Source organism: Panthera tigris, chromosome A1 (assembly GCF_018350195.1).
Source record: "Panthera tigris isolate Pti1 chromosome A1, P.tigris_Pti1_mat1.1, whole genome shotgun sequence".
NCBI lineage: Eukaryota > Metazoa > Chordata > Mammalia > Carnivora > Felidae > Panthera > Panthera tigris.
In genome coordinates this window covers 128,641,329-128,667,365 of record NC_056660.1, presented here as the reverse complement: position 1 = coordinate 128,667,365, position 26,037 = coordinate 128,641,329, and the positions used below count along the sequence as shown (strand labels likewise).

Here is a 26,037-nt window from a genome sequence, read left to right as displayed (position 1 = left end):
TTTCTCTGTCTCAAAAATGAGTAAATGTTAAAAAAAAAAAAAAAATAGAATATGTGCTCCACGAGAAAAGGCATTTTTTTGTTCATTACTTGTCTTCCTAGAGCCTAGAACCATGGCTATCGTGTGGTAGGCACACAAAAGATGTTGGCTAAAGGACCCACTGTAGTACATCTTACATTTCAATCTTTTACCCAACCTAGCTTGAATCCGTTCTCCTACTGCTGTAAAACAGTTAAATTTTGCTTCAATCACGTTTCTTTAACTAAAATATACATGACTACGTAATGATATTTTCTTCCCCTACATCTCCCTGTCCTCTCACTGACCATTTACTTCCTGAAACAGATACCATTTAACATTTTTTTTCAGCAATTTGGAAAAAGCTCAGATGTCCTTTGCTACCATATTGTATTATAATATTGTGGCTACAATGACTCCACTTAATAATTGTATTCAACTGACAATATTCGAAAGTTATGAAATATTCATTTCCCCCCAAACTAGTTTCCATTCTCAAATGAAATCACAAATCAAGAGTAGTGAATTGTAGAATTCTATAGTCCAAGCCCCAATTAGGAACAAATTCTCTCCCCTTGAATTATCTAACGCTTCCTCCATTCTTCTTCCTGCTGTTCATTCACATTTTAACAATCTCAGGACATTTCCTAGCACGGGCCCATTGGAATGTGAGAAAACATGCACCTATCAAATCTGTTTGTCTACCTTACCACAGTCCTAACCTAGGAGTTGAAGTCATGGTGGTTCAAGAACGTTGGCTAAAACGGGAATGAGAAAGTAATGTGAGTTCATTTGCCTGACATCCTTGAACTCCATCTTTTATCTAAAGGCTCAGAATAATTTTAAGATCTCTCTGCAAAGGTGGTCAAAAGAATTTTCCATCAGGGGAGATCTCCAATTCTATACTACCAGTCATCTTTATTCCTCTGATGCCACTCCTAACTTTTCAGCAGTCTACTTCATTATGAAATGTCTGTTTTAATAGACCCACGTGAATTTATATTTATCTTTAGGCAACATCAATTTTCAAAAAAACAAGAATAAACTTGCATAACAGAACCAACCCTCATACCATTTTAGTTTTAATTTTTATTTCTACTTGGCATTAATGAGATTTTAAAATGTCACCAGAGACACATTTATTTTAACTTTCACCTATTGACTTAACCTGTTAACATTTGGAATACACCGTTAAGACTGTGTAACAAAGAGAAACTTTACAAATATTTCAAGGGATTAAGTATTTTGAAAACTGTAGCTTTAAAAAACGTGTTTGTTAGGGCATCTGGGTGGCTCGATCAGTTAAGGGGCCAACTCCTGATACCAGCTCAGGTCATGAACCTGCAGTCATGAGATGGAGCTCCATGTTGGGCTCCGTGCTGAGCTTGGAGCCTACTTGGGATTCTCTCTCACCCCCTCTTTTTCCCCTCTCTCCATGCCCCTCCCCCACTTGCACTTTGTCTATCTTTTTCTCAAAGTAAATATGCATTTAAAAAATTGTGTTGTTAAAAATAACCCTATTTGTCAATATCACTTCTGGGTATAAAGACACAAGAATTTAAAGCAGAGTATCAACGGGCTTTTGCATATCTACATTATAGCAACACTATATACCATAGCCAAGAGATGGAAGCTACCCAAATAATCTACACTGATGGATAAAAACAAAATGTCACACATACATATAATGGACTACCACGCAGCTTAAAAAAGGAAAATGCTAACTCACACTTCTGTGGTCAATTAATCTATGACAAAAAAGGCATATACTATGGGGTAAAGAGAGGCTTTTCAATAAATGGTGTTGAGGAAAATTGGACAGCTACATCCAAAAGAATCAAACTGGACCACTTTCTTACCTCATACACAAAAATAAACTCAAAAGAGATTTGAAAACCTAAATGTAAGACCTGAACCCATAAAAACTCCTAAAAGAAAACACTGGCAGTAATCTCTTAGATATTAGCCACAGCAACATAGGTCTAGGTTATGGATAGGTCTCAGACAATGGAAACAAAAGCAAAAATAAACAACTGAGACCATACCAAAATAAAAGCTTTTGCACAGCAAAGGGGACCATCAACAAAACAAAAAGGCAATCTACTGAATGAGAATATCTGCAAATGACATATATGATAAGGGACAACTCTAAAATATATAATAACCAAACTTACACAACTCAATACCAAAAATACAATCTGATTAAAAAATGGACAGAGGACCTGAACAGACATCTTCCAGAAAAGACATAAGAATGGCTAACATACACATGAAAAGATGCTCAATATCACTAAATTATAAGGGAAATGCCAATGAAAACCACAATGAGAGATCACCTCACACCAGTCAGAACAGCTAGTATCAAAAAGACAAGAAATAAACGCTGGTCACGATACAGAGAAAAAGGAACCATCGTGCACTGTTAGTGGGAAGATATACTATGAAAAACAGTACACAGGCTCCTCAACTAATTAAAAATACAAATCCTGGGGCACCTGGGTGGCTTAGTTGGTTAAGTGTCCCACTTCAGCCCAGGTCATGATCTCACGGTTCGTGAGTTCGAGCCCCATGTCAGGATCAGTGTTGACAGCTCGGAGCCTGGAGCTTGCTTCAGTTTCTGTGCCTCCCTCTCTCTCTGCCCCTTCTCCCGCTGGCACTCTCTCTCTCAAAAATAAATAAACATTAAATATATATACATATACATATATATATATATGTATATATATAGAACTCTTAAAAAATATAAATCATGTACGATCCCATAATTCTACTACTATTTACCCAAAGAAAACGAAAACACTAATTCGAAAAGATACAAGCATCTCTATGTTTATTGTAACATTACTCAGAATAGCCAAGATATGAAAGCAATCCAACTGTTCACTGATGGATGAATGGATAAAGATGTGGTACATATATGCAAAGGAATATTACTCAACCTATAAAAACGAATGAGATCTTGCCATTTACGAAAACATGGATGAATCTAGAGGGTATTACGCTAAGCGAAATAAATCAGAGAGACAATTACCAAATGATTGCACTTATATGTGTAATTTATTTTTTTTAATTTTTTAAAATTTAATTTTAGAAAGAGAGGGAGAGGGGCAGAGAGAGAGAGAGAGAGAGAGAGAGAGAGAGAGAGAGAGAGAGAAAGGGGAGAATCCTAAGCAGGCTCCACGCTCAGCACGGAGCCTCACAGGGAGCTCAAATCCACGACCCCAGGACCATGACTCAAGCTGAAATGGAGTCAGACGCTCAACTGACTGAACCATTCAGGCACCCCACTTATATGTGGAATTTAAAATCAAACAAACTCATAAATACAGAGAACAAACAGTGGGGGTGGGGGCAAAATAGGTGAAGGGGATTAAGAGCTACAAACTTCCAGTTATAAAATAAGTCACAGAGATAAAAGTACAACACAGGGAATAGAGTCACTAATGTTATAACAAAATTGTGTGATGACAGATGATAACTACATTTATCATTGAGTATGTATAGAATTGTTGAAATGCTATGTTGTACACCTGAAACTAATATAACATTATATGCCAACTATAATTCAATAATAAATAGTTTTTAAAAAGGAAGAAAATCCCATCACATGTTACCACATGGATGGATCTGGAGTATGCTATACTACAGAAATAAGTGAAATAAGCAAAACACAAAGAACAAATACTGTATAATTGCACTTACATGAAGTTTCTAAAGTAATCAAGTTCACAGAAAGTAGAATGGTGGTTATACAGGGTCTGGGGGAAGGGAGAAAAAGGGCTGCTGTTGTTTAATGGATACAAAATTGTTTAATGGGTATAAAATTTAGTCTGTAAGATGAGGAAGGTCTAGAGATAATGCACAACAACGTCAATAGACTAACACTACCAAAATGTACACTTTAAAAAAAATGATTAACATGGTATATTTGTGATGTGGTTTTACCACAGACACACACACACACACACACACACACACACACACACACACACACACATACAATCCAACTGCACCATTTTGCTATAATCTCTGAGGGAGATGAGGTGGGACGAATGTTTATGTTGCATATGCAGCATTCACTCCCTATAATGCGATTTCCTTTTAAACCACACACACAGAAAACCTCTCACAAACTCAGCATTTATTAAATATAGCAAGTCCTGAACATATTATAGTTTATTAATTAGGGAGAATGACCAAACGTACAGACTGAGGAAAAATCAGCTATTCTGTCTCATATTTTATCTTTGTAATTATATGATTCATGTCAGTCTTCTCCACTAAGTAGACAGTAAGCTCCAGTGTGCAATTTTGTTCACCACCGTATCTCCAGGGCCCAGAAAATAGTACAGAAATATTTACTGGATGAATGAACATAGTATTAAACACTTGGAGATGTGGTAATATCCAGGTCTATAATCACCAAATTCAAGCGTAATACGAGATATACCATAAAGGAGGCAGAATCAACTTTCAAAAAACTAATTTTAATCAAAACAAAAATTGTTGATCATTAACAAGTTTATAAAACAGTGATTTAGTTACATAAATAAATTGATATCAGTGTATCAAATCTTAATTACTTTCAACTTCATGAGCATGTTTACATGGGTGATGAAGTACAACCTTTTTTTTTTCTTTTTACCTATTATAATAAATAAAATGGAGCGCATGAAATAGTTCTTCTAAACAAAAATACCTACAAACATACCTCTAGCATGTTCTCTAATGAAGGGAACAGGAGACACTGGACAACTTTTGCACCAAAACATAAAAATTGCTTTAAAAAGCACAAGGTTACAGAACCATCAGCTAAAGTAAAGACACTATACTGTAACCAAAGTTGGTATTTAATAATATAATGAACAGTTTGGTAGTTAGATCTCCAGTTTGGTTATTTTAAAGCATTAAGACAAGGCAAGATAGAAGGCTGCTTTTGTTTTGAGTAATTCTAGAGAAAATAAAATATATTTAAAAAAAAAAAAAGAAAGAAAACTGAAAAGTAGAACAGTCATACCTACACAACTTTCTGTCCTGCACAAAGTCAAAATACCTATGCAGAATAGATATATAATATATATAATGTTATTTGTGCACAAAGGTTAGCTTATTATTAGCTCACTGCAAAGGCGTTGTATCATATGTCAATTGTTTTGGAAAACATTTTGCGTTTCGTGTCAAAAGGATATTTCTTTTAAGTTTCCTAGGCTAGGAGGCACGAACCCCAGTTCCGGCATACTGTATATTCTTAATGCTAAGGCTTGCTGCTCTGGCTGTGTATTTTGTTGTCCCTCTTTATTCTAGTGCCTGTTACAAGCATGTGTGGTGTAGTGGTTGTTGGTGGTGGTGTGTTTGTGTCTGGTGTCTGTGTGTATACATATATATATGTATACATAAACTGTATAAATATATATACATATATCATTTCTCCCAATAGATCGCAGTCCAACCATGCAATCCAAAAGGTGGCTCTGCATAGATGCCCAGCATGAAGTTCACCGCCTGAGCCAACCCTGAAGCAAGGCGCACTCTTTTAGTCCTTCTGATAGGTTTTCTCTCAGTTTTTTTGTTTTTGTTTAAAACCAAGCTACTGCAGCTTCAAGTATTTTGCATTACATAGAATATTTTTTATAAATTAGTTCATGTTATATTTTCAATATTCAGACATATACTATAATATATATACAGTACAATAAATGCTCTCATTCTTTTTTTAATTTTTTTTTTTGATAAATCCCTGAGAATGTATGTTGACAGTCGCTAAGTTTCCACATGCACAAGCATCGTGTGCCATGCTTCCGGACGAACAGCACTGCAAAGCCACGTGGGTCAGCCTTTTAACTATTAGTATTTCATTTTGTTGGTTTGTTTAAATATGCTGAAAATGTAAAGATGAGTTACAAAGGAGTAAAGCTGAATCCATTCGAGGTACTTATCACAGGATGGAGGTGTTCTGTTTGGTTTTTAAAGCCATTTCAATTATTTTTTTTTTTTTTTGAGGCTGTGAACGTATACAGAAAACAGGAGAGCTATGTGGACTTTCGCCACTTGACAACATATACTCAGTGTAAACCAAACCTTTTTAACCTCTCTCTCATACAAAACCAAAAGAAAAAAATTAAAAATTATAATAAAATAAAAGGAAAGGAAAAAAAAGTAAGAAAAAGGGAAAAAAATTAAAAAACACACAAACTTTCACAACATGACGATTTAGTCTGCAAACGCAATATAACTATACACATATAATACCGGTGTGGCTCTGTTCTTTAAGTTAAAAAGGGTACAAAGGCAGGCTCAAGTAAAAACAAACCATCCCTCCCTTCCCACCCCCCACCCCCATTCATACAAGTTCTATCAACCAAACCTCTCCCGAACCAACATCATCAGTTTCTTTTTGCCTTTGTAGATTTGTTTCAGGTTGTCGATAAACTGTGTAAACTGAATGTGTCCATCGTGCGCCATTAAGAAGGTCTCTCGGGCCTTGCTGAGGAACTCTATAAACTCACTATAGTGCCGAGGACTGATGTGCGTGAGTCTTGAGTGCGTCGTGTTGATGTAGGCCCCAATTGTGGCATCCAAGAGCTGCCTCAAGGGGGCTTTGTCCAGTGACATGAGCTTACCAGAGTTCCTCCTTCCGTGAAGTCCCACCATGCCAGGAGTGGTCAGAGTGCATCTGCGCAAAATGTCTGACAGTACCGTTGCACACTTGACACTCTTGACCACCAGAGGTATTATAGCTGCAAGCTCATTTTTACCAAGGGAGTGGCTGAGCGCACAGGCCCACAAAACGTCATTAATGGCAGGGTGTGTATCCTGATTGTAGCTCAGGTTGAGATGGGTCATGGCCAGGGTGGCCAGCTTGTAGGCCCTCATGGGGTACCCGCGGTGCTCCATGTACCGTGCTATCGTAAAGAGCTGGGTGTAGCTCATGCCGGTCGTAGCAGCGTCTAGAACAATTTGGTACGCCGTCTCAAAAGCTATGTGATCCTTTTCGCACAGGGTCAGCGCGGAGAGGGCACAGTTCTGAGGGTCCTTCATGGCACACTGCAATGCAAGTGTCCGGGCACTGCTGGCCAGCTTTTCCTGCTGGTGGCAGTCCAGATGGAGGCGAACGATGGTGCTGTTGGACATCACGGTGGTTGCAACTATACTTGTGGCCTCAGTGGGAGTAAAGAGCGTAAACCAGCTCTGCATGATGCTGTCCAGGGCATAGACACCTTCAAGGAACACAGAGAAGCCCTATTACTGACGAGGAGGCTGCACAGAGGTCTTGCCTTATTTCCACCTAACAATCAACGTTTACATGGTTAACCATCACAGGATGTGAGCTAGGCCACGAAATCCTGGAAGGTAACATGCCCGGGTGCAACCTTTTAGAATAAGGTTATGACAGATTATTATTCAGTGAAATACCTAAAAGAAACATGAATTTCCCATAATAAACTTCCTCGGTAGCTGGTATGTGCACTGCACTGCTTGCCATTTCAGAAAATGGCTTATTGCTAATGAGTTCTAGTTCACTGGGGCCTCCTGTCAGTTATCCACCACAGAATCTGAGTCAGAAAAAAATGACCACTCTCACCAAAAGAGAAAGTTTTTATGGAGGATGTGCGTTTGTATATAGTTTAAAGTACACACAATACAAAATGATTAAGACACACAAAGAAGCAGAAAAATATGATCCGTCATCAAGAGAAAAAAGTCAACAGAAGCAGACCTACAGGTGACTCAGATGTTGGAATGTCTGACAAGATCTTTATAACAACCATTTTAAGGGCAGAGACCCAATGTGGCTGAGCCATAAGAAAATCTTAACTGCGAGTGATCTGAAGACAAGGTACTAAAACTCAAAAGAGAATTAGGTATATGCCTTGGTGCAGGGGTACGGAAGTTGTATTAGCAGTTCTCCAACCAGTATTACTTTTGTAATGCTGCACTAAAGCATCACCTCAACAATCTAATGATACAATTTTTATACTGAGACCAATTTCCTTTTTTCCAAAGTAACAAACCATTAAGATTAATAAAAGAAAAAAACCAAGAAGAATGATTTTACAGTATCTAAAAACTCAGGTGGCAGTGTCCTCTCAGCAAGAGGGGTATATACCCTTTTCTGATGCATACAGGAAAACAATTTAACCAACACTCATTTAAAGCAGCCACCATTTTGTTTGTTGACATTCCTACTGGAAATCTAATTTTCTTTAGTACTGATTTACCGCAACAGAGGAGAAACAGTTGGTTGATGGTCTCACAAATTGCAGATTATGGGCAACCAGGAGGATCTTCTTATAGGTTTCACATACCCGAAAGCTCACCTAACCCACACTGTCATTTATCTGTTGGATATGATGACATATGCCTTCAGATGATAAAGAAAAATCTCAGCACACCTAGATAACTTTATATTATTTTAATTAAAATGGATCTAACCACTAACCCACAGTCTCAAGTTAGTTTCAAATGTGGTTTCCAACCTACCAAGGATTCACTCTGCAACTCTTTAATATAAAACTATAAACCTGATAATGATCTCACAGTTCATGAATTCCAGCCCCACATCGGGCTTGCTGGCAGCATGGAACCTGCTTGGGATTCTCTCTCTCTCTCTCTCTCTCTCTCTCTCTCTCTCTCTCTGCCCTTCCCCTGCTCACTCTTTAGCTCGCTCAAAATAAATACAAATTAAAACTTAAAGAAACAACCATAGGCCTGATTATCACAAAAAGTTACTAAAAGCACCTTAAGAACAACAGAAATGAACAAAAAGTATTTACTCAGTGACTTATTCAATTTTAAACAGGAGTGTGAAGCCTCACAAATGTGATAGTTGAGAAGAGGAACAGTACAACTAAAGGCTGAAGGCAGGGGTTGGAGGAAAGGAAGACCCTGTGGGTTGCTAGAAGGAACAAGGAGCCTTCGAGAAATCCAGGTAAAAGAGGGAAAACATTCTTGTATTTATAAATGATGAGTTAAATCCAACAGGAGGCACTGGGGAAAGTTTCTCCTTCTCCAGAGTTTACCTACCCACTTCAGTAGCACACGTCACCAGCCACCTCACCATCTCCCGCCGTCGCCAATTTAAGGTGGACAGTGTCATTCGCATAACCTATAAACACAGGATAACAAAATATTTCAGAAGATTACCCTAAGTCAATGGAAAAAGGAAATAATTCATCCCAAGGTATAAACTACTAGGAGTATTCCCTATGACCAGGAGGATGGAGAGCCGTATTTAGAGCAAAGTTCTGCACATCAATTTAGATTCAACCATGGCTTCCCTAGCTGGCCTTGACCTTGCCTAGGAAGCAGGGGGCCCACATTCTACACCAAATCGGCCAACTGACCAGATGCGGCATCCTGGGCCAGTTGCTCAATTATCACTTTTCTCATCTGCAAAACCAGAGCGCTGGACTGCAGGATTAAGCACAGTCCATGCCCTCACCTCCTCCACAGCTTTAACATATTCTCTGATTCTAGATTTCTGAGGCTCTTCATGAACTAATTCTGACTAGGACCTCTCAGTGGACAAACAGGTATTTTAAAATAATCATTTTAGTTACTCCTTCAAAATCTGGTTGTTCTTTTTTCTGGTGATCAAGAAGATATGCCTAGGTCTATGGAAAGAAATCATTTTTTGGCATCATTAGTCATCTGATTTTGTTTTTTACTTTCTAATAAGATCCTAAAATAAGTTGATCCACCACTTCCTACTTCCCCCACCCTTTAAGATTTAGAACATCTGGGGAATGACATGCCTAAAGCCTTAGAAAGGCATTGTGGGATTTCTTCTTGGGTCCTAGAAAGAACAAGGCAGGGGTTAAGTTCTAAGTGATCTGCCAGATTTATCCAAAAAAACCTGCCAGAATTCCAAATAACCAGAAAGCTTGTGTTAATGGTACTTTCTGCATCATTCCGTAAAGAGGCAAATGATAACAAAAATAAGCCACAGAGCACAAATTTATTTTTAAAAAGAAACTTCTAAAATGTGATTGTATAGCAGCAATCCTCTCTACCCTCTACTTGGACACTACTATATAGGGTGAGTACATTTTCCTGTAATCTAAGTCTTTAAACTTTATTAACTATCATGAGGAGACTCCGTAACTAAAAATCTACATTAATCATCTGATCAGGACATTCTATTCCCCATACTTAAGGTAATTATGTAATAATTTCTTTCAATGCTTTTAATGGTATGTATGGTATATATTTTAATGGAGAGATTTCCTGAGACAGATCAAAGTTTAAACTTTTCAGTTCCTGGTTTATATAGGAATTTTTTTTAGAAACTATAAGGAAGCAAACATCCAATTGTATGACTAAGAAAGCCTGCTGGAATACTGGAACTGGACCCTGGCCCAATCATTCCTCCTTTACCTAATTTTCTCAAGGTTATAAAAAGGAGCTAGAACTGCCCATCTATAATGAAAATGCAAACATCAATAAAAATTCATACTTCCTCTAAAAATTTAACCCCACAACTGATTCTTTATTATACACGATAGTTCTATTTAAGTCTCTTACTAGCAACAATCTCCTCTATTCATTAAAGGACAAACAGCGGTGTTAAGGCCATAATTCAGAAAATGACCTTTGTTACTGAAGGACACATACAGGGTTTCTAAAAGTACAGTCCCTGCACCTCAGGCAGCAGTCTGGTTCAGCTGGCAATGAGCATAGCTCTGAAATACAGTGCTCTTCTAAAGTCTAACCATTTTGTGCATTGAAGAGTCATTTGCCTGCACTAAAATATCCAAACAGAAACAACCCTAAGATGATGCCTTTATTTAGCAGTTCGTGGTGCCCCAGGAAAGACCACCAGTCATGTACCTGCAGGCCCAGCTCCAGAGACACTTTCAAAAGAGTGATGTCTGGCAAACTGTCCATGAGAGTTGCTATTTTAAATGCATCTTGGGCAAGCTTGAAGATGTGGGATGAGGAGTGAATGTTTTTCTGGATGGATTCTAATACTGTTTCCAGCCTCCGAACGTCGCCTGCAACGAACATGGGAAAACCAAACCAAAGCAAAACAAAACAAACAAAACAAATCATACAACCACATACATATACACACACACACACAAGAGGGAGGGAAAAAAGGAAACAAAACAAAACATAAAGCACAAGTTAATTTACCTGAAATGTTCACATATGGCACAGATGTCACTACAACTAAGTGTTCCAGAGTTACATGCCTATGAATCTCCGCTTCACAAAGATACACGGAGACACATCCTCGGTAACAAAGGCACATATTAACCAGAATGAACATGAGATAGTAAAAAACCCTCCTTAGTTCCTACTTACATATTTTTGGTGAATATTTCAGGGAGAAAAAAAAATATGTCACCTAACATTTTAATCTGCTTCTGAACCTGAACCACATTTACATGGCATGACACTAAACCTACATTTACATGGCATGACACTAAACCTAAACTCTGTCAGCACCGAGTTTAATGATGCAATTAAAAGAGGAAAACGTCAGGTTCAAGTGAGTAGCACTTGTTTTACCTTATAAGCTAATGTCCTTACAACCAGACATTAGCACCACTACTGAGAACTGGATGGAAAACATGACCCTTTAAATAAAAAAGGCAAACTATTTAATCATGAAGTCTCAGGACAATCCAATACCTTTGGCTGCAGTTAGCATGGTGGATGCCAGCTCACACTGCTGGGATTCTATGTGGCTTAGAGTGAACCAACGAGGATATCGGTTGGGAACAACTGACGCAATATGGTGTGGGCGGGTGAGGTCTCCAGTTGGAGCAGTAGATTCCAATACTAGTAACCTGTAATGAGAAGACAAGGCAGTTGGCTCCCAGTTATTCCTGGTCCATCACCTTGGCCACAGGGTCTGGTCAGAAAGCAGATGAATGGGTAGATGCTGGGAGAAACTGCTCAGGTCCTTGGTGCAAGAAGAGCTGGTACAGCTACACTTTGCTATCTGGATGCCAAAGTCACCTTGTTAATTGCTCATGACCCAAACTTAAGAGATTTCTTTTCCTTAGCATCATTCAAAAAATTGCAATTATTCAAGGAAATTAAGATATATAGCAACGAAGAGATCTGAAACACAAGGCTCGATGTTTACCTACTTTAAAATTTTTGAATCTTATCACTCATTAAAAAAATAAAAATCAACAGAAACTGATAGTCAGGTGAACGTTTAAGACTGAGCTTGCAACGGTCAGGGATCAGTGGATAGCTGAAATGGATAAGTTAACTCATTAAAACACAACATAAGAGGGGAAGTTAGACAAAAAATAAACTCATGCTTCCTGCAGAATTAGTTCCTTATTACTTCAGGAATTTGTAGTTAGAATATGTTCTATCAATCCTATCAGAGATGATGAATGCAAATGATCCAAGTATTTGTCCTTTGACAGTCTTGCATAAATTCAGTGAGATCTCTAATTTCAATCAATCTATGTTTGACTGAGGATATGTTGACAAATAAAGAACAATTATTGGAAAACAAAGAACGTGCTTAGCAATCTCTTCCAGATAGAAGTACCAAAGAGATAAGCAGAGTAGCTACTCCTTTACAATCATCAAAACGCTGACCTTAATTCAGGTATACCAGTGTTAGGAACTATGGGTGGAATAAGAGCTGAAGACCAAAGGGTGTGAGGCTGGCCTTGGGGCCTCACCCAAGAGCAGTCACTGCTCTGCTAAGCCAAATGCCTCACTTTCATTTCCTTTTATCTAGGGACAAAGAGATGTGAGCATTAAAGAGTGGCAAGGTAAGCTATTAAGTAAGAAGAATTTTGGTGGAGTTCCTATTTAACTTTTCAAAAAACCTAGAATGCCCCTGTGTTCACAGGCAGATCTTTCCAGAGTTGCTGTAGAGGAAACTGGTCAATATGTTAAAAGGATGAGAAAATGAGTGCTAAAAACACCCTTTTCCCGCTCTCCTACCCTTCTCTCACTTCCACAAGGATGAAGAAGCAAGTAAGCTACAGGTCTCTTTTCTTTCCTGTTGCCCTGGCTGCCTTGAGAGGCTCTAGTAGGTCACACTACCTCCCTTCCACAGCAGTCTTTTAGCAGGACTAGTGGCAAGTAGAAGAAAACGTTGGAAAACAATCCCCCAGGGTCCTACTAATACCCCCCATAAACAAACTGCCTTGGCAGCAACCAAGGACAAACATCAGTGAGTTTCTGAGTGTTACAAAGCAAGCCTTTCTACCTGACAGATACCTCCCCATAAGCTAGAATCACAGAGAAACCTTTTATTTTACCCCTCAACTTTACAGTGGTCCTAGCAATCATATAACATTAGCATTCTTCCCTTTCAAACAGGAGCAAAATTCTTAAGATTTATGGGAGCATAGAGCTAAGCATCTGTCTTCGTCTGACAACTTCTATTTCAGCTTCCAAAAATGGGAATAAAAACTTACAAAACTGTGCCCTAAAATAGACCAAGGGGTATAAAGTAATTTGGTGGGGGGATTTCTGCTTATGTTAGTTATTAATTGATCTGGGGACATTTTAAAAATTAGATAAGAGAGAACTCAACAAGGTTTCTCTGACAGGTTAAACAGATTTCATGGCGCCAAGGAAAGAATACCAAGTTAAAAGACGTCAGACTCAATACACATGGGCACACAGGTAGGTACACGCACACACACACACACGCACACTCACTGCATAAAAAAAGAGGCCTCTTGAAAGATGTAAGCTGCCCTCACACAGGCAAGAATTTCTTTCGAATCCACTACAATGTTTGCGGACACGGAAACTTTGATGAAAAGATTCTATGGGACCAAACTACTCCCCAGCACCTCAAACTCTTAGGCGTGTGTGTACATGGTCTGTCTTTCTTTGGTGACTATAACTAAGTCTAATCTGCACTTGAAGACAGGAATGTTTTAATTATTTAAAAAAGGAAAAATCTCATATTTTAAGAAAAGGAGATATGCCTTTCAGGTCCTTAACGTTTAATAGGCAACAGTTAAGATTAAAAAATATAATCTTGAATTCATTAAAAAATATTCACCTAGACAAATTCATGGTAAAAAATATTTGATGAACAGCCTTTAAAAAGTAAAGTGAAGGGGCACCTGAGCGACTCAGCCAGTCGAGCATCCGACTCTTGATTTTGGCTTGGTTCATGATTCCAGGGTCGTGGAATCCAGCCCTGTGCTGGGCTCCGTGCTGAGTGTGGAGTCTGCTTGGGATTCTCTCTCTCTCCCTTTGCCCCTCCACCCCCGTTACCCCTCTTGTGCACTCTCTCTAAAAAAATTTTTAAAAATAAATAAAAAGGAAAGTGAAAATAGGAAGGTCAGTGGCAGAGAACAACATAATCTAATTATCATTCATGAAAGGGAGGGCTGGGGAGGAGACGGAAGTAGTCAGACTGAGGAGAGCAGGTCCTGGAAAATGCCTAATAGTGCTGCCTTCAACCCTAGCCACCAGGCCTCATCCTCCCTTAAGCTCTTAACAAAGGGGTTTCAGCGATACTACGGCCTTCCTGTGCTATTGATGCAGCAGGTGTGAAGGGCTCCCTCAGTTATTATATTCAGTCTAGTATACTTATTATTTACCACTGTTTCAAAATCTAATATTTTCAAAACAATTAACTAATTAGGAAGGTTTCAACTGTTGCTCCCTTGTGATTAAACTTGGCCTAAAATTGTTCTTTAATTCCCAAATTCTAGCTTCAAGATAAGTAAGAAAAAGCCACCATGAGCACAAGTATGATAGCAGTCTAGGAGACAATTCTTCCTTTACTGTAAAATAAAAAGCCAAACAAACCAACAAACAAACCACCACTACAATCCAAGAAGCATAAATACTTTCTTTAGCTTTTCTGTTGCCTACAAGAGATATGAATGAATGAGAAGTCAGTTAACAGCCATTTTTTTCCCAGTGGGGAATTTGGATTGCCTCTGCCCGACTGGGCTGTGAATACGTACCGCATTGCTCTCAGTGCAATTTTGTATGCCAATTCAGCATCATGAGGTAGGAGAGAGGTGAAGAGATACTTGGCAAATGTGTGCATTGGAACGCTCTCCCGATGGATTATTTCGCCTAAACCACTATATGGTCCGGCTGTGGGAAGAGAGCATACACATTTTACATTCCTAAAAAAGGAACTAAGACTTCTTGTAAAGTATATTTTTAAAAATTTTTATGTAACGTTATGACATATACAAGCTATTCTAGTTAAGAATGTAACCAAAGTGACATAGTAGAAAGAAATACAATTCTTAGTCAAAAATGATTCCACAGGGTGTAGTATCCAGTATCCAATCACTTCAGGAACAGTCCCCAACTAACTGTACCATAGCGAAAATGAGAATCACAGAACTAAGGGGCAGAGCTTTTTCATATTATAACTGCTTCAGAGAAAGAAACCCTCTGAAGCATAAAATCTCACTGAATTCAAGAGACATCCTTTCTCACTGTGTGAGATCTGAGCATCCAGATTTGCAAACGCACAGACGACTGTGCAGCTTAACTGTGGAACCTGCCCCTGGCCCCCATCAGTCTTGTGGGCACGGACAAGTCAGGTTTCCAGAAAAGAGTGCTTCGCCTCAAGGGAGGACTCTTAAACCACAAATCCCAATGCAAAGACTTTAAACACAGTTGCTTCTAATAAGCAGAAATAGGTATTAATTCTCGGAAAGTGATTAATAATAAAAGAATAGTTAGTAACCCGTTTGATACTCACCACAGGCAAAAGAAAAAAAAAAATTAAAGTAACTGGAAATCTACTACTTTGAGGGCTCCAAAAGACCAATTTCAAAAGTAAAATTACATTTAAGCTGTCAAAACTCATTTCTTAGTAGGTTATGACAGGCATGGTGACAGAACTAACTTCCCTTGTGAGCTCTCTGAACGCTGCCCTAAGAAAGGCAATACCAAATTTTAAAATAAATTTTGAAAGGAAACCACAGTGGTTAGTTCAACTACTTTCCACTTAGGTACTTTGAGGTTTAGTTACTGTAAAGTGTTTAATAAATTAGTTTTCATGTCACCTTTGGGTAACATTTGTTTAATGATTTCTAGAATTATGAACCATGACACTACTGCTCAAAGGACATAATACATTTGTTTTCCATGAGAAAAATCAGTCTGGCGAAGAGTTTAGAATGCAAGAAATGTCAGTTCAGAAGAAATGGTGTGAAGAGTTGGAATTGGGCACTGAGTAGGAGCATGATACATTACAGATAATTTTAATAGAGATTATTTTAACATTTCTGTATTTTTTGGTTAGTATTTTTGAACTGTTCATTATTTAAGGACTTTGAAAATCGTATTCTCATAAAAATTTGTTTTTTTACCTAGGCAAACTAAAATCCACCCTAGAGTTCTAATTTTACCAAATCCATGACCTTTCTTTTACGTTTAAGACATTTAAAAATATTCTGCAAAAGTTGATATAGCATTACAGTTCTGCCTTTAGTTTAAATAATGAGGCCAAACTATTTAAATTATTATTATGGACTGAAAGTTTATATTCCCCACCCCAATTCATATGCAGAAGCCCCAACTCCCAAGGTGACTATACTTGGACAGAAGGCCTTTACAGAGGTAATGAAGGTTAAATGGGTTCACAGGGTATGGCCCTGATCCAATAGGATTAGTGTCCTTATAAGAACAGATATCAAAGAGTTCTCTTTCTCTTTCTACCCTTCTGCTTGTGAGAGCACAAGAAGACAGACATATACAAGACAGGAAGAGAGGGCTCACCAGAAATTTAATTATCGAGCACTTTGGCCCTGGACTTCCCAGCCTCCAGAATTGTGTGAAATTTCTATTGCTTAAGCCACCCACTCTGCAGTATTTTGCTATGGCAGCCTGGGAAGACTGAGACACTAACTCTACTTAAGGCCTAGTTATAGCAAACTTGTAGACTATCTATTTTCTTCATTTCTCCTCCATTTCCTTTCAATGTTTCCCTTAAATCATCAAGTTACCTTTTTGTGCTATGCAAAACAGGCCAGGATGCATAATCAACACTTCTTGTTATGATACCTCCAAACAAGAAAAACATTCAGCCGATTATTCAGAATTATTTGTAGATGAATAATCAGTGTAATCCCTGAACTCCCAGAAGTGCTTTACCATTACGTCAATTGGTCCAATGTGCCAATATTGCATTGTGGTCAAAAGCGATTAACACGCAGCACCAATACAGGGTTACTACTGTTTCTTTTTCAGAAAAAGTTAGCATCTTTTATTTCAGAATAGTTAGTGTCTGCTAACTACTATGCTCCTGAAATTTACAAAGTAACTGTAAGAAGAACTGATGCCCCAGTGCAGTCAACTCAGTCATGGAGTGCTTATTTTCAGGAGTTTACAGAAATGGTTCCTTGGCTTCCCCTTAGACTGCTTCCCGTCCTGCACTACCCATTCTTTACAGTCCTAGCAGGATCAGGAAAGTAAAGGAAGCTGTGATGAATCAACAGCATTCCTTATCAGGCACAGTTCTTAAAAAAAAAAAAATGTTTAAACAGGGAGGGATGCACTAATCAAAAGCTAAGAAAAAATTTTAAAATATTCATGAGTAATGAACATGGAGACATTTAAAAAGGCAAATGATAAACAGGTATAAGACACTATCAACTCTATAAAAAGCACACATTCTCTTCCTGTCCTTCAGTATAATGGAAATCAAAACTCAGTTACTAAGAGCCAATAACAACATAAAAGTTTGTGGCTAATGGTACTGCTTGTATCAAAAGGAATTAAACAGGAGGGAACTAAAACAAAACAGTAATCAAAGAATGAAGATCACCTGAAATTTGCCAAGATCGGCTTTTTTTAATCTTTAGAAGAAAAAAAATGTTAAGGAGAGTGCTTCAAAAAATTACTATCAAGAATTTTACCAAAATTACTCTTGTTATTAAGAACATTTTCCCTTTAAAATACACTCATAAAACACACAAATGTATGATACTGTAATATATTTAATAAAGGTTTTTCTTTCAAAGAGATCTTTAGCTTTGGACAAATAAAAGGCAGTGAAATGTTATTTTCTCTAAACCCTTTCCCTGTATGCAACAGTTCTAAATATATGATGAACACCACACTTTACTCATCTATCAATCACAGACAACCCCACAATAATAATACCCATGTACTTAAGATATAGAAGCAACTTTACCCAGTAGGCATCACAGAAATTTGCATAAAAGATTAGGCTAGTATACAAATTACACTTACTCTTTTCCAGAAAAAAAACAAAACAAACAAAAAAAACTTTTTAAAAATGCCAGCCAAAATTTCTTAAGCCATTCGACTCTTGACCTTATAAAAAGAAGAGAATTAAGACTTTGCCTTAGAGAGTCCATGAAACTTTGAACTTGGTGAATCTATGCTTAATGAATTCTCTGAAAGAATTAGCGAGTGGTAATTCATTCCTGGAGCCTCCAAGTCCTTTGCTAACACATGCAAAACGACATACTCAAAACCCAGATGTCATGTAAAAGCCAAAATAATAATTCAGAGGAATGCCGATGAATTTCCATTTCATTATTTAAGTGATCAAGTAAATAGGTACATGGCTACCAGCAAGAACTCGCAAAATATCAAACTTAACATTTATCTCAGTAACAACATAGACTAAATAGTGACAGTCCTTTTCAAGGTTTGTGGCATTAAAAGGGGCTCATTTCTAACAGGCTATCTCACATCACCACTTATATCAAATGACACACAAGTGAACATCAGTACTTTTTGATTAAGTGATATTATTTTTTGGATAGTAAACATTCCTGTGACATTCAGTGGCCATACCAATCAGAATAACTACCATACTGAATGCATAAAAACAGTATTCCCAACATAAGAAAGCTTAGTGCCTCAATAAAATTGGCAGAATAAGCGGAAAACTTCTTTATCACACTACCTTCTAATAGGAAGACTGCTTGCTTGCGAAAAATTTTCACCAGTGTGTCATCCAATTCAATTTCCTGAAGCTTGGAAATGAGCTGCTCCTCATTCCGGCAAACCTTCTCTTGTGTGTACAGCCCATCAGGCATGATACGCTGCTGTCCCAGCCCTATCAAGGCGACTTCCACAGCTAGTGTTAAATAGGATTCCCCCTCTTCTAAGAATTTGTGTGCAGGGAGATGCTGGTATTCCAGAGACTTGCACTGTCCCGTATTCTCTGTAAAATGTCACAAAAGAAAGCAGAGTTCAGATACTACTTTTGCAGGTACCAATAGGTATAAATATTTATTTTACCCAGGACCATTAAATGAATCGTTGACTTTATTCCAAGAAAAATAGAAAATACGTTTCTTACGTTAAAGTGCGTAGTTTTCTAGATCTTTTTTTTTTTTTTTTTTTAACATTTATTTATTTTTGAGACAGAGAGAGACAGAGCATGAACGGGGGAGGGTCAGAGAGAGAGGGAGACACAGAATCTGAAACGGGCTCCAGGCTCTGAGCAGTCAGCACAGAGCCCGATGCGGGGCTCGAACTCACATACTGCGAGATCGTGACCTGAGCCGAAGTCGGACGCTCAACCAACTGAGCCACCCAGGCGCCCCTAGATCTTTTAAAAAATGACCATGAATGACTAGATATGTATGTTTTAAGGGACAGAATATTACAAATATTTTCCTTCCACTGAAAATGAATCACCAAAAAACCCTACAAATCTAAGAAGAGATCTTAAGAATACTAAAGTGTAAAAAAAACCCAAAAAAAACAAAAACAAAAAAACAAAAAAAAACTTTACTTAAACAAGAGTAAACTTATATGACTGCCATAGTTACCAACTCTTTAAAGCCCGGCATTAAAAAAGAAGTTGTTTCCAAAGTGTTATCACAATATTGGAATTTAATGAAGAAATTAGAGAACACAACATACTAACCAATTTCAAGGTCCTTTCTGCTATCAAAGAGTCATCAGTTATCAAGAGGAACGATTCTTTGAGCATTCTCTTATCTCTGCTGAAGCACTTCTATGAGAAATTTTAACCAGCTTCAACCATCAGACCCCCAAGGAAAATGAATTCAGAGTCATAGCTTTCACCGTCCTGACAGAGTCTGGGGCACCCATAATCCATGAAGGCAAACACCACAGGGGAAATTGTGGAGGGACAACATTATTAATCCTCTGTGTTCACCCATTCATGAGAGCAGAAAAGGGACAGTACTCCCTCCCTGCCACACCTCTGTCCACAGCCCACAGGCAGTTATTTTAACGCTGATTCTTAAGTTTCAAGAGGCCAGAGAGAAATCTCAAAACATGCTTTAAAGGAATGTGTGATGTAGGGGAGCCTGGGTGGCTCAGTTGGGTAAGTGTCTGACTTCGGCTCATGTCATGATCTTATGGTCTGAGAGTTCAAGCCCCGCGTGGGCTCTCTTGCTGTCAGCACAGAGCCCACTTGGGATCCTCTGTCTGTCTGTCTCCCTCTCTCTCTCTCTCTGCACCCCTCCCCCACTTGCCCTCTGTCTCAAAATAAATAAATGAACTTAATAAAATAAAATAATGTGTGATGTAAAACACTTTTAGTGACATTAGATAATCCTCTTAAAGTAGACTACAACCCATTTAAGTCACAAGTAACTTCTAAGGCAAAAACAAATTTAAAAAGTAACCAAATTTCTAGTTCCCAATGCTAGGATATACATCTTTATCTTAAATCTTAATGCTGGAAAATAGTCATAAATGCAGATAAATTCTTAGATGCAGAATCACTAGCCAGAAGAAAATAAGTATTTCTAAGGTTCTTTAACACATGCGCCCAACTGTGGATTCGAAGATTTTTCTCAGCGTGTTAAGTTTTCCATAAAACCATGGGAATGCCCATTTCCTTGCTCCCTTGTTAACCGAAAGTACTACTAACTGTACAGATTCACAAAACCAACTGTGACAAGAAACACTGACCAATGCCACTCAAGGTTTAGGGGAAAAAAAGCACAGGAGACAATGCCAACAGTGTTACCTGTAAAATCAGAGAACCCAGAGAAGCTTTCATCATCAATTCGGCAAGCTTCCATAAGGCTGCTAAAAAGAGTGCCCACAGGGTCCAGGGGGTGTCCAACCCAGCCCTCCAGATTGGTTATCAAGGTGAGGCTTTTATGGGGTAGCTCTGTATAAGAAAAGAAAATTGAGGGATGGAGACAAGTAAAGGAAGAGATGCTTTTAATAGTGGCATCCTAACAAATTAGTCCTGAATTCCACTGGCAATTCTTCTTTAATTAAAAAAACGATCGTACACATAATCCCCAACATGTGAACAATTTGGTGTTCTCAAAGTTTATCTGTAAATCCATATAAATGGTGCCAACTTTCGAGGACAGGCCTGTGTGCCCAAGGTACTGGGTTAACATTCCCACTTATACTATTAAATTATGTTATATGAGGAAAAATGAGTTGCAAATTTTTACCGAGAAGTGAGGAACAATTCCCCTTACTTCCCCAAGAGTGGCATTAGAGAAGACTAAGAAGTCTCCCTGGAATTATACTGGATAACTATATTAAGAAGATACATCAAAGTCAATGTTCACTGGGTCACCTACACGGGAGACTAGATGGCAGTGGTAACCTGGGTCCGACTTGGGACTTCTCTATGGGTATCATTTAATTACTACCCTAGCACCTATGAAAGTCCTCATTATCATGGATCTGTAAGCCATTAAAGAGAAGATCTTTGCCACAAAGGGGAACTACAGCAGAAGATAACATAATTTAGATGAAACATATCCTTTGCATTTTTTCAACAGAATGGTAGCACTTTCAAGTTATGTTAAATTACAGTCCTGAGAAAAAAGCTGTGAATATTCTAAGATATGTTCTTTGTTGTAAAATATGCAATATTTTACATCCAAGTGTTTACTAAAGTAATAAATAAGAGTAGCTCCTTCTTAAAGGAAAATATAATGAAATCTATATACAAGATAAAATATCCAAGAAAAAAGCTGACTTTTTGTAAATAACTGAAGAACCATTTCATGGATCCAACAGTCCTTTAGAAGTCTTCTGGTTTTAGACCATCAACTATCAGTACATAAAAAATAAACCATGGCTTGGCACAATATATGAAAATTTATAGAAGTTGAGTCTTATATTCCTTGGAGGGGTCTTTCCCTTTAGTTTCTGTCACTGTCTTTCATATACATAATCAGTATGAAAAAAGAAAGAGGAGTTTACTCTTGGAACAACAAAATATATATGTTTTATGGGGGGGTGATATATGGTGAAAGGAGGTGTGGTACTTACACACAAATAAATCTATTATCAAGTGATGGAAACGACATAAAATTTTATAAAGTATTTCCTCTTATTTCTTTCCACACAAACATTAGTGAAAAAAGAGAAAAGAGAGAAATAAACAAAAAAAGGAGTGTCATTTTTTTTTTCAAAATCAAGAAGCAAAGTGAAATAAGTCAGACAGAGAAAGACAAATACTGTATGATCTCACTTATAAGTGGAATCTAAAAAAAACCCCCAAGCTTCTAGATACAGAGAAAAGACTGTTAGTTGCTAGAGGCAGGGGTGGGTGTGGGTGAAATGGGTGAATGGGGCCAAAAGGTGCAAATTTCCGTTTATAAAATGAACAAGTCATAGTGATATAATGTGCAGCAGGACAACTACAGTTAATAATACTGTACTGCAGGGGCACCTGGGTGGCTCAGTCAGTTAAGCCTCCGACTCTTGATTTCAGGGTTCCTGAGTTCTAGCCCTGAGTGAGGCTCTGCGCTGACAGTGCTGAGCCTGCTTGGGAACCTCTATCTCCATCTCTCTCTGCCCTTCCCCTGCTCATTTTCTCTCAAAAATAAATAAATAAACATTTTAAAATGTATTAATAATACTGTACTGCATATTTGAAAGTAATTCTTAAAAGTTCTCATCATAAAAAAATTTTGTCAGGGTGCGTGGGTGGCTCAGTTGGTTAAGCATCCAACTTCAGCTCAGGTCATGATCTCATGGCTCGTTAGTTCGAGCCCTAAGTCAGGCTCTGTGCTAATAGCTCAGAGCCTGGAGCCTGCTTTGGATTCTGTGTCTCCCTCTCTCTCTGCCCCTTACCCACTCACACTATATTTCTCTCCTTCAAAAATAAATATAAATGAAATGAAATGTGATCATTTCAAAATACATAAATATCGAATCATTATGTTGTCCACCTGAACTAATTTGTTCTATGTGAATTATACCTCAATTAACAACAAAAAGCTGACATATTATGCCAAACGGTATTGAAAATGTACAAGGTGTATATATATATACTAATCTTGATCACATAACAAATAGCTGTCATGGCAGTTTGGAATTGTAACAGCTGTGGAAAACCTATTCTTTTAATATGAACCAATAAAAAAGTAGAAAAGATATAGGTATAGAAATGCAATCACAGTAATAATTAAGAATAGTCTGAAATAAGTTATCATTGCTCACAAGATAAAAGAGAAATGGGTCTAAGAATAGTCTCAAAGACAAATTAAAGGAGTCTAACTTAACATATATTCTAATTTACCTATACAAACTAACATTTTTTACACTTTCCGTTTCTTAGATAATGCAACATTTTAAAAATCTTTATTTTTTATTTTTAGAGAGAAAGAGAGTATATGAGTGGGGGAGAGGAGCAGAGAGAGAAAGAGAGAGAATCCTAAGCAGGCTCCATGCTCAGCATGGAGTCCGGTGCAGGGCTGGATCCCACAACGACCTGGGATCATGTCCTGAGCCAAAATCAAGAGATGGACGCTCAACCGACTAAGCCATCAAGATGCCCCAGATATTGCAACACTCTTATTAAATGAGTGTTTAAAACATTTTTTTAAGATGGTTTATTGAGAAAGAGAGAGAGAGAGAGAGAGAGAGAGAGAGAGAGAGAGAGAGAGATTGATTCCTAGGCAGGCTCCATGCTGTCAGCACAGAACCCGATGTGGAGATCATGACCTGAACTGAACAGATCATGACCTAAAATAAAATCAAGAGTTGAACGCTTAACCAACTGAGCCATCCATGTGGCCCTAAAAACAACATTTCTAAGAAAAGTTTATGATTTTTTTAATCTGATAATCATCATGACCTAGCTTTATTTCTGCAGTACAAAAAGTGCCTCACTTCTCTTAGCTTGAATATTATTATCCTTTATACTTTTCAGAAGTAGCTATAGATTGTGGCTACTTTTGGCTATAGATTGTGTTTAGGGGAAGAGGGATTTCAGAAAAATTTTTAAAAAATCTAAATAGTATGTTTTGTAAACACATCTGGTAACCAGTTATGTTATGAAGAACATGAAGAAATGAACAAAATAATGATAGCCAGGGATATTACCTTCCAATTTCATTTGAGCTCCCCTTTCTTTGGTTACAATTTTAACTCTGAAATTTTCTTTCATCATATAAATAATAATGTTAATTAATATCTATAATAATTCTGATATAGAGGGTATTAAAAGTTACAACAAATACTCTTTCTAACTTTCAGCCTATTACAACAACTTGTGATAAATTTTAGCTGTATCCTTGGTGTGTGTATAATCATAGAAGGATTAAAAACAAAAACATAACTCAAAAAAAACCCCTAGCAACTAAAAGTATGTCTGAATAAGAAATAAAACTCCACAGTGAAAAAACAAACCTAATCAAAGCAACATAAAAAAATTTATAACCTATGGAAGGAACAAGAAGTGCATTAATTAATCAGAAAAAGCATATGTATTTCTTTTTCTGATCAGGGCCTTCTGAGTATAACTCTCTGAAATTACTGTTACTCAGCAGTACTTACTTAAAAGATTAATAGTAAATTAAGATAAAGAGAAGTTAAATGTGTCCTGTCAGTTGGCAGCTCATCAGATGTTATTTACAGAATTTGAAAAATCAAATCTGATCACTTTAAACAAATACCATGTCCCGACACAAAAACTGTTACAGCTAAGAAGTTTTAAAGTACTTACATATTATGCCAGGTTCTGTTTTAAGAGCTTTGTAGCAATTAACTTATTTAATTTTCTCAACAACTCTAATAAATAGATCCTCTACTGAGCTCCATCCACAGATGAGGAATCTACTGCCTAAGGTCTCCTAGCTGGGACCCAATGCTAGGATTCAAACATGGACAGTGTGCCCCCAGACCCCTTACTGTTAGAATTAGAATGCACTTTCACAAAATAAGCTATTGGCTCACTGGCATTTTTGATAATTCAGACACACTAAATAACTACTTGAACAACAACAAAATTATCCCCTTAAAAAAATTAACTAACCTAAGAAATGTTTTTAAAAATCCTATTTCTTACAACATTTAACCAAGACAAAACATGCCTCAAATTTCTCACAGATCAGCTATTACATATTCCAAATGAGTGGTGAGTAAAGCCATCTCCTAATTTCAAAAGCCATCTCTCCCCAAAAGACGACAAAATCCAGTGATGTCATCACCAAGAATCCCATTCCATTGGAAACAAACTCCTTCACATTCACCTTTTTTCTGAGTCCGGAACATTTCCAACTGTTTCTGTTGCTGTCTTCTTAACGTGTTAACAATAGCTATTGCTAGTCTCAGGGCTTCTCTGGGGTACCCATGAGAACGTAATGCGTCCACTCTTGCACAAGCTGTAGGAACATGTTCTAAAACAGAAAGTTAAGGGGACAAAGTTGTCATCGTCAGATATATGTACAAAAATAGCATGTAAATAGTATGATGTTTTTCCCCAAAATACTATTAAAAAGACGTAAGAAGCCATTTCTGAACTTGGATTTGAATGCAAAACTCAGCTCCTCCTGCCAAGCATTCATCCGTCTCCCATTGAATCCCTCAACTCTCCACCTCCCACTCCAATAATGCTATAGAAACGAAACAAAGAAGTAAGTCATGGAAATGTCTTTCCGGTTTGGCCACTTACCATGCCAGAGGGGCCACCCTCGGGAGTCAAAGAGGGAGTTTTCAGTGTCGTCATGGTAACAGTAGTTGGTGTATAGGTCACTGCTGATAATGTGCTGCAAGTGGCTATCCTGCCAGTGGAGATCGCATGCCTCGATGGCTCGGGTGAACACTGTCCGATGTGGCCTGTTCGATGAATCTGTTTTTTCCACAATTCAGAAA

General features: G+C 37.8%; 1 protein-coding gene across 19 annotated transcripts in view; it reads right to left on the bottom strand.

Moving 5' to 3' along the window:
• Positions 1–3,969: 3,969 nt before the first annotated feature.
• Positions 3,970–26,037, bottom strand: part of ZSWIM6 (zinc finger SWIM-type containing 6) — a 196,421-nt gene continuing 174,353 nt past the window's right edge. For all 19 annotated transcript variants that reach the window (XM_042987450.1, XM_042987556.1, XM_042987468.1 and 16 more), the window contains 9 exons: positions 25,838–26,014; positions 25,416–25,562; positions 20,930–21,076; positions 18,881–19,141; positions 14,940–15,075; positions 11,656–11,813; positions 10,849–11,012; positions 9,043–9,124; positions 3,970–7,235 (listed from right to left, as the gene is read on the bottom strand). In XM_042987450.1, the coding sequence (XP_042843384.1) occupies positions 6,373–7,235; positions 9,043–9,124; positions 10,849–11,012; positions 11,656–11,813; positions 14,940–15,075; positions 18,881–19,141; positions 20,930–21,076; positions 25,416–25,562; positions 25,838–26,014 (2,135 nt within the window). In that variant the 3' untranslated portion in view covers positions 3,970–6,372. The remainder of the gene's footprint in view (positions 7,236–9,042; positions 9,125–10,848; positions 11,013–11,655; positions 11,814–14,939; positions 15,076–18,880; positions 19,142–20,929; positions 21,077–25,415; positions 25,563–25,837; positions 26,015–26,037) is intronic.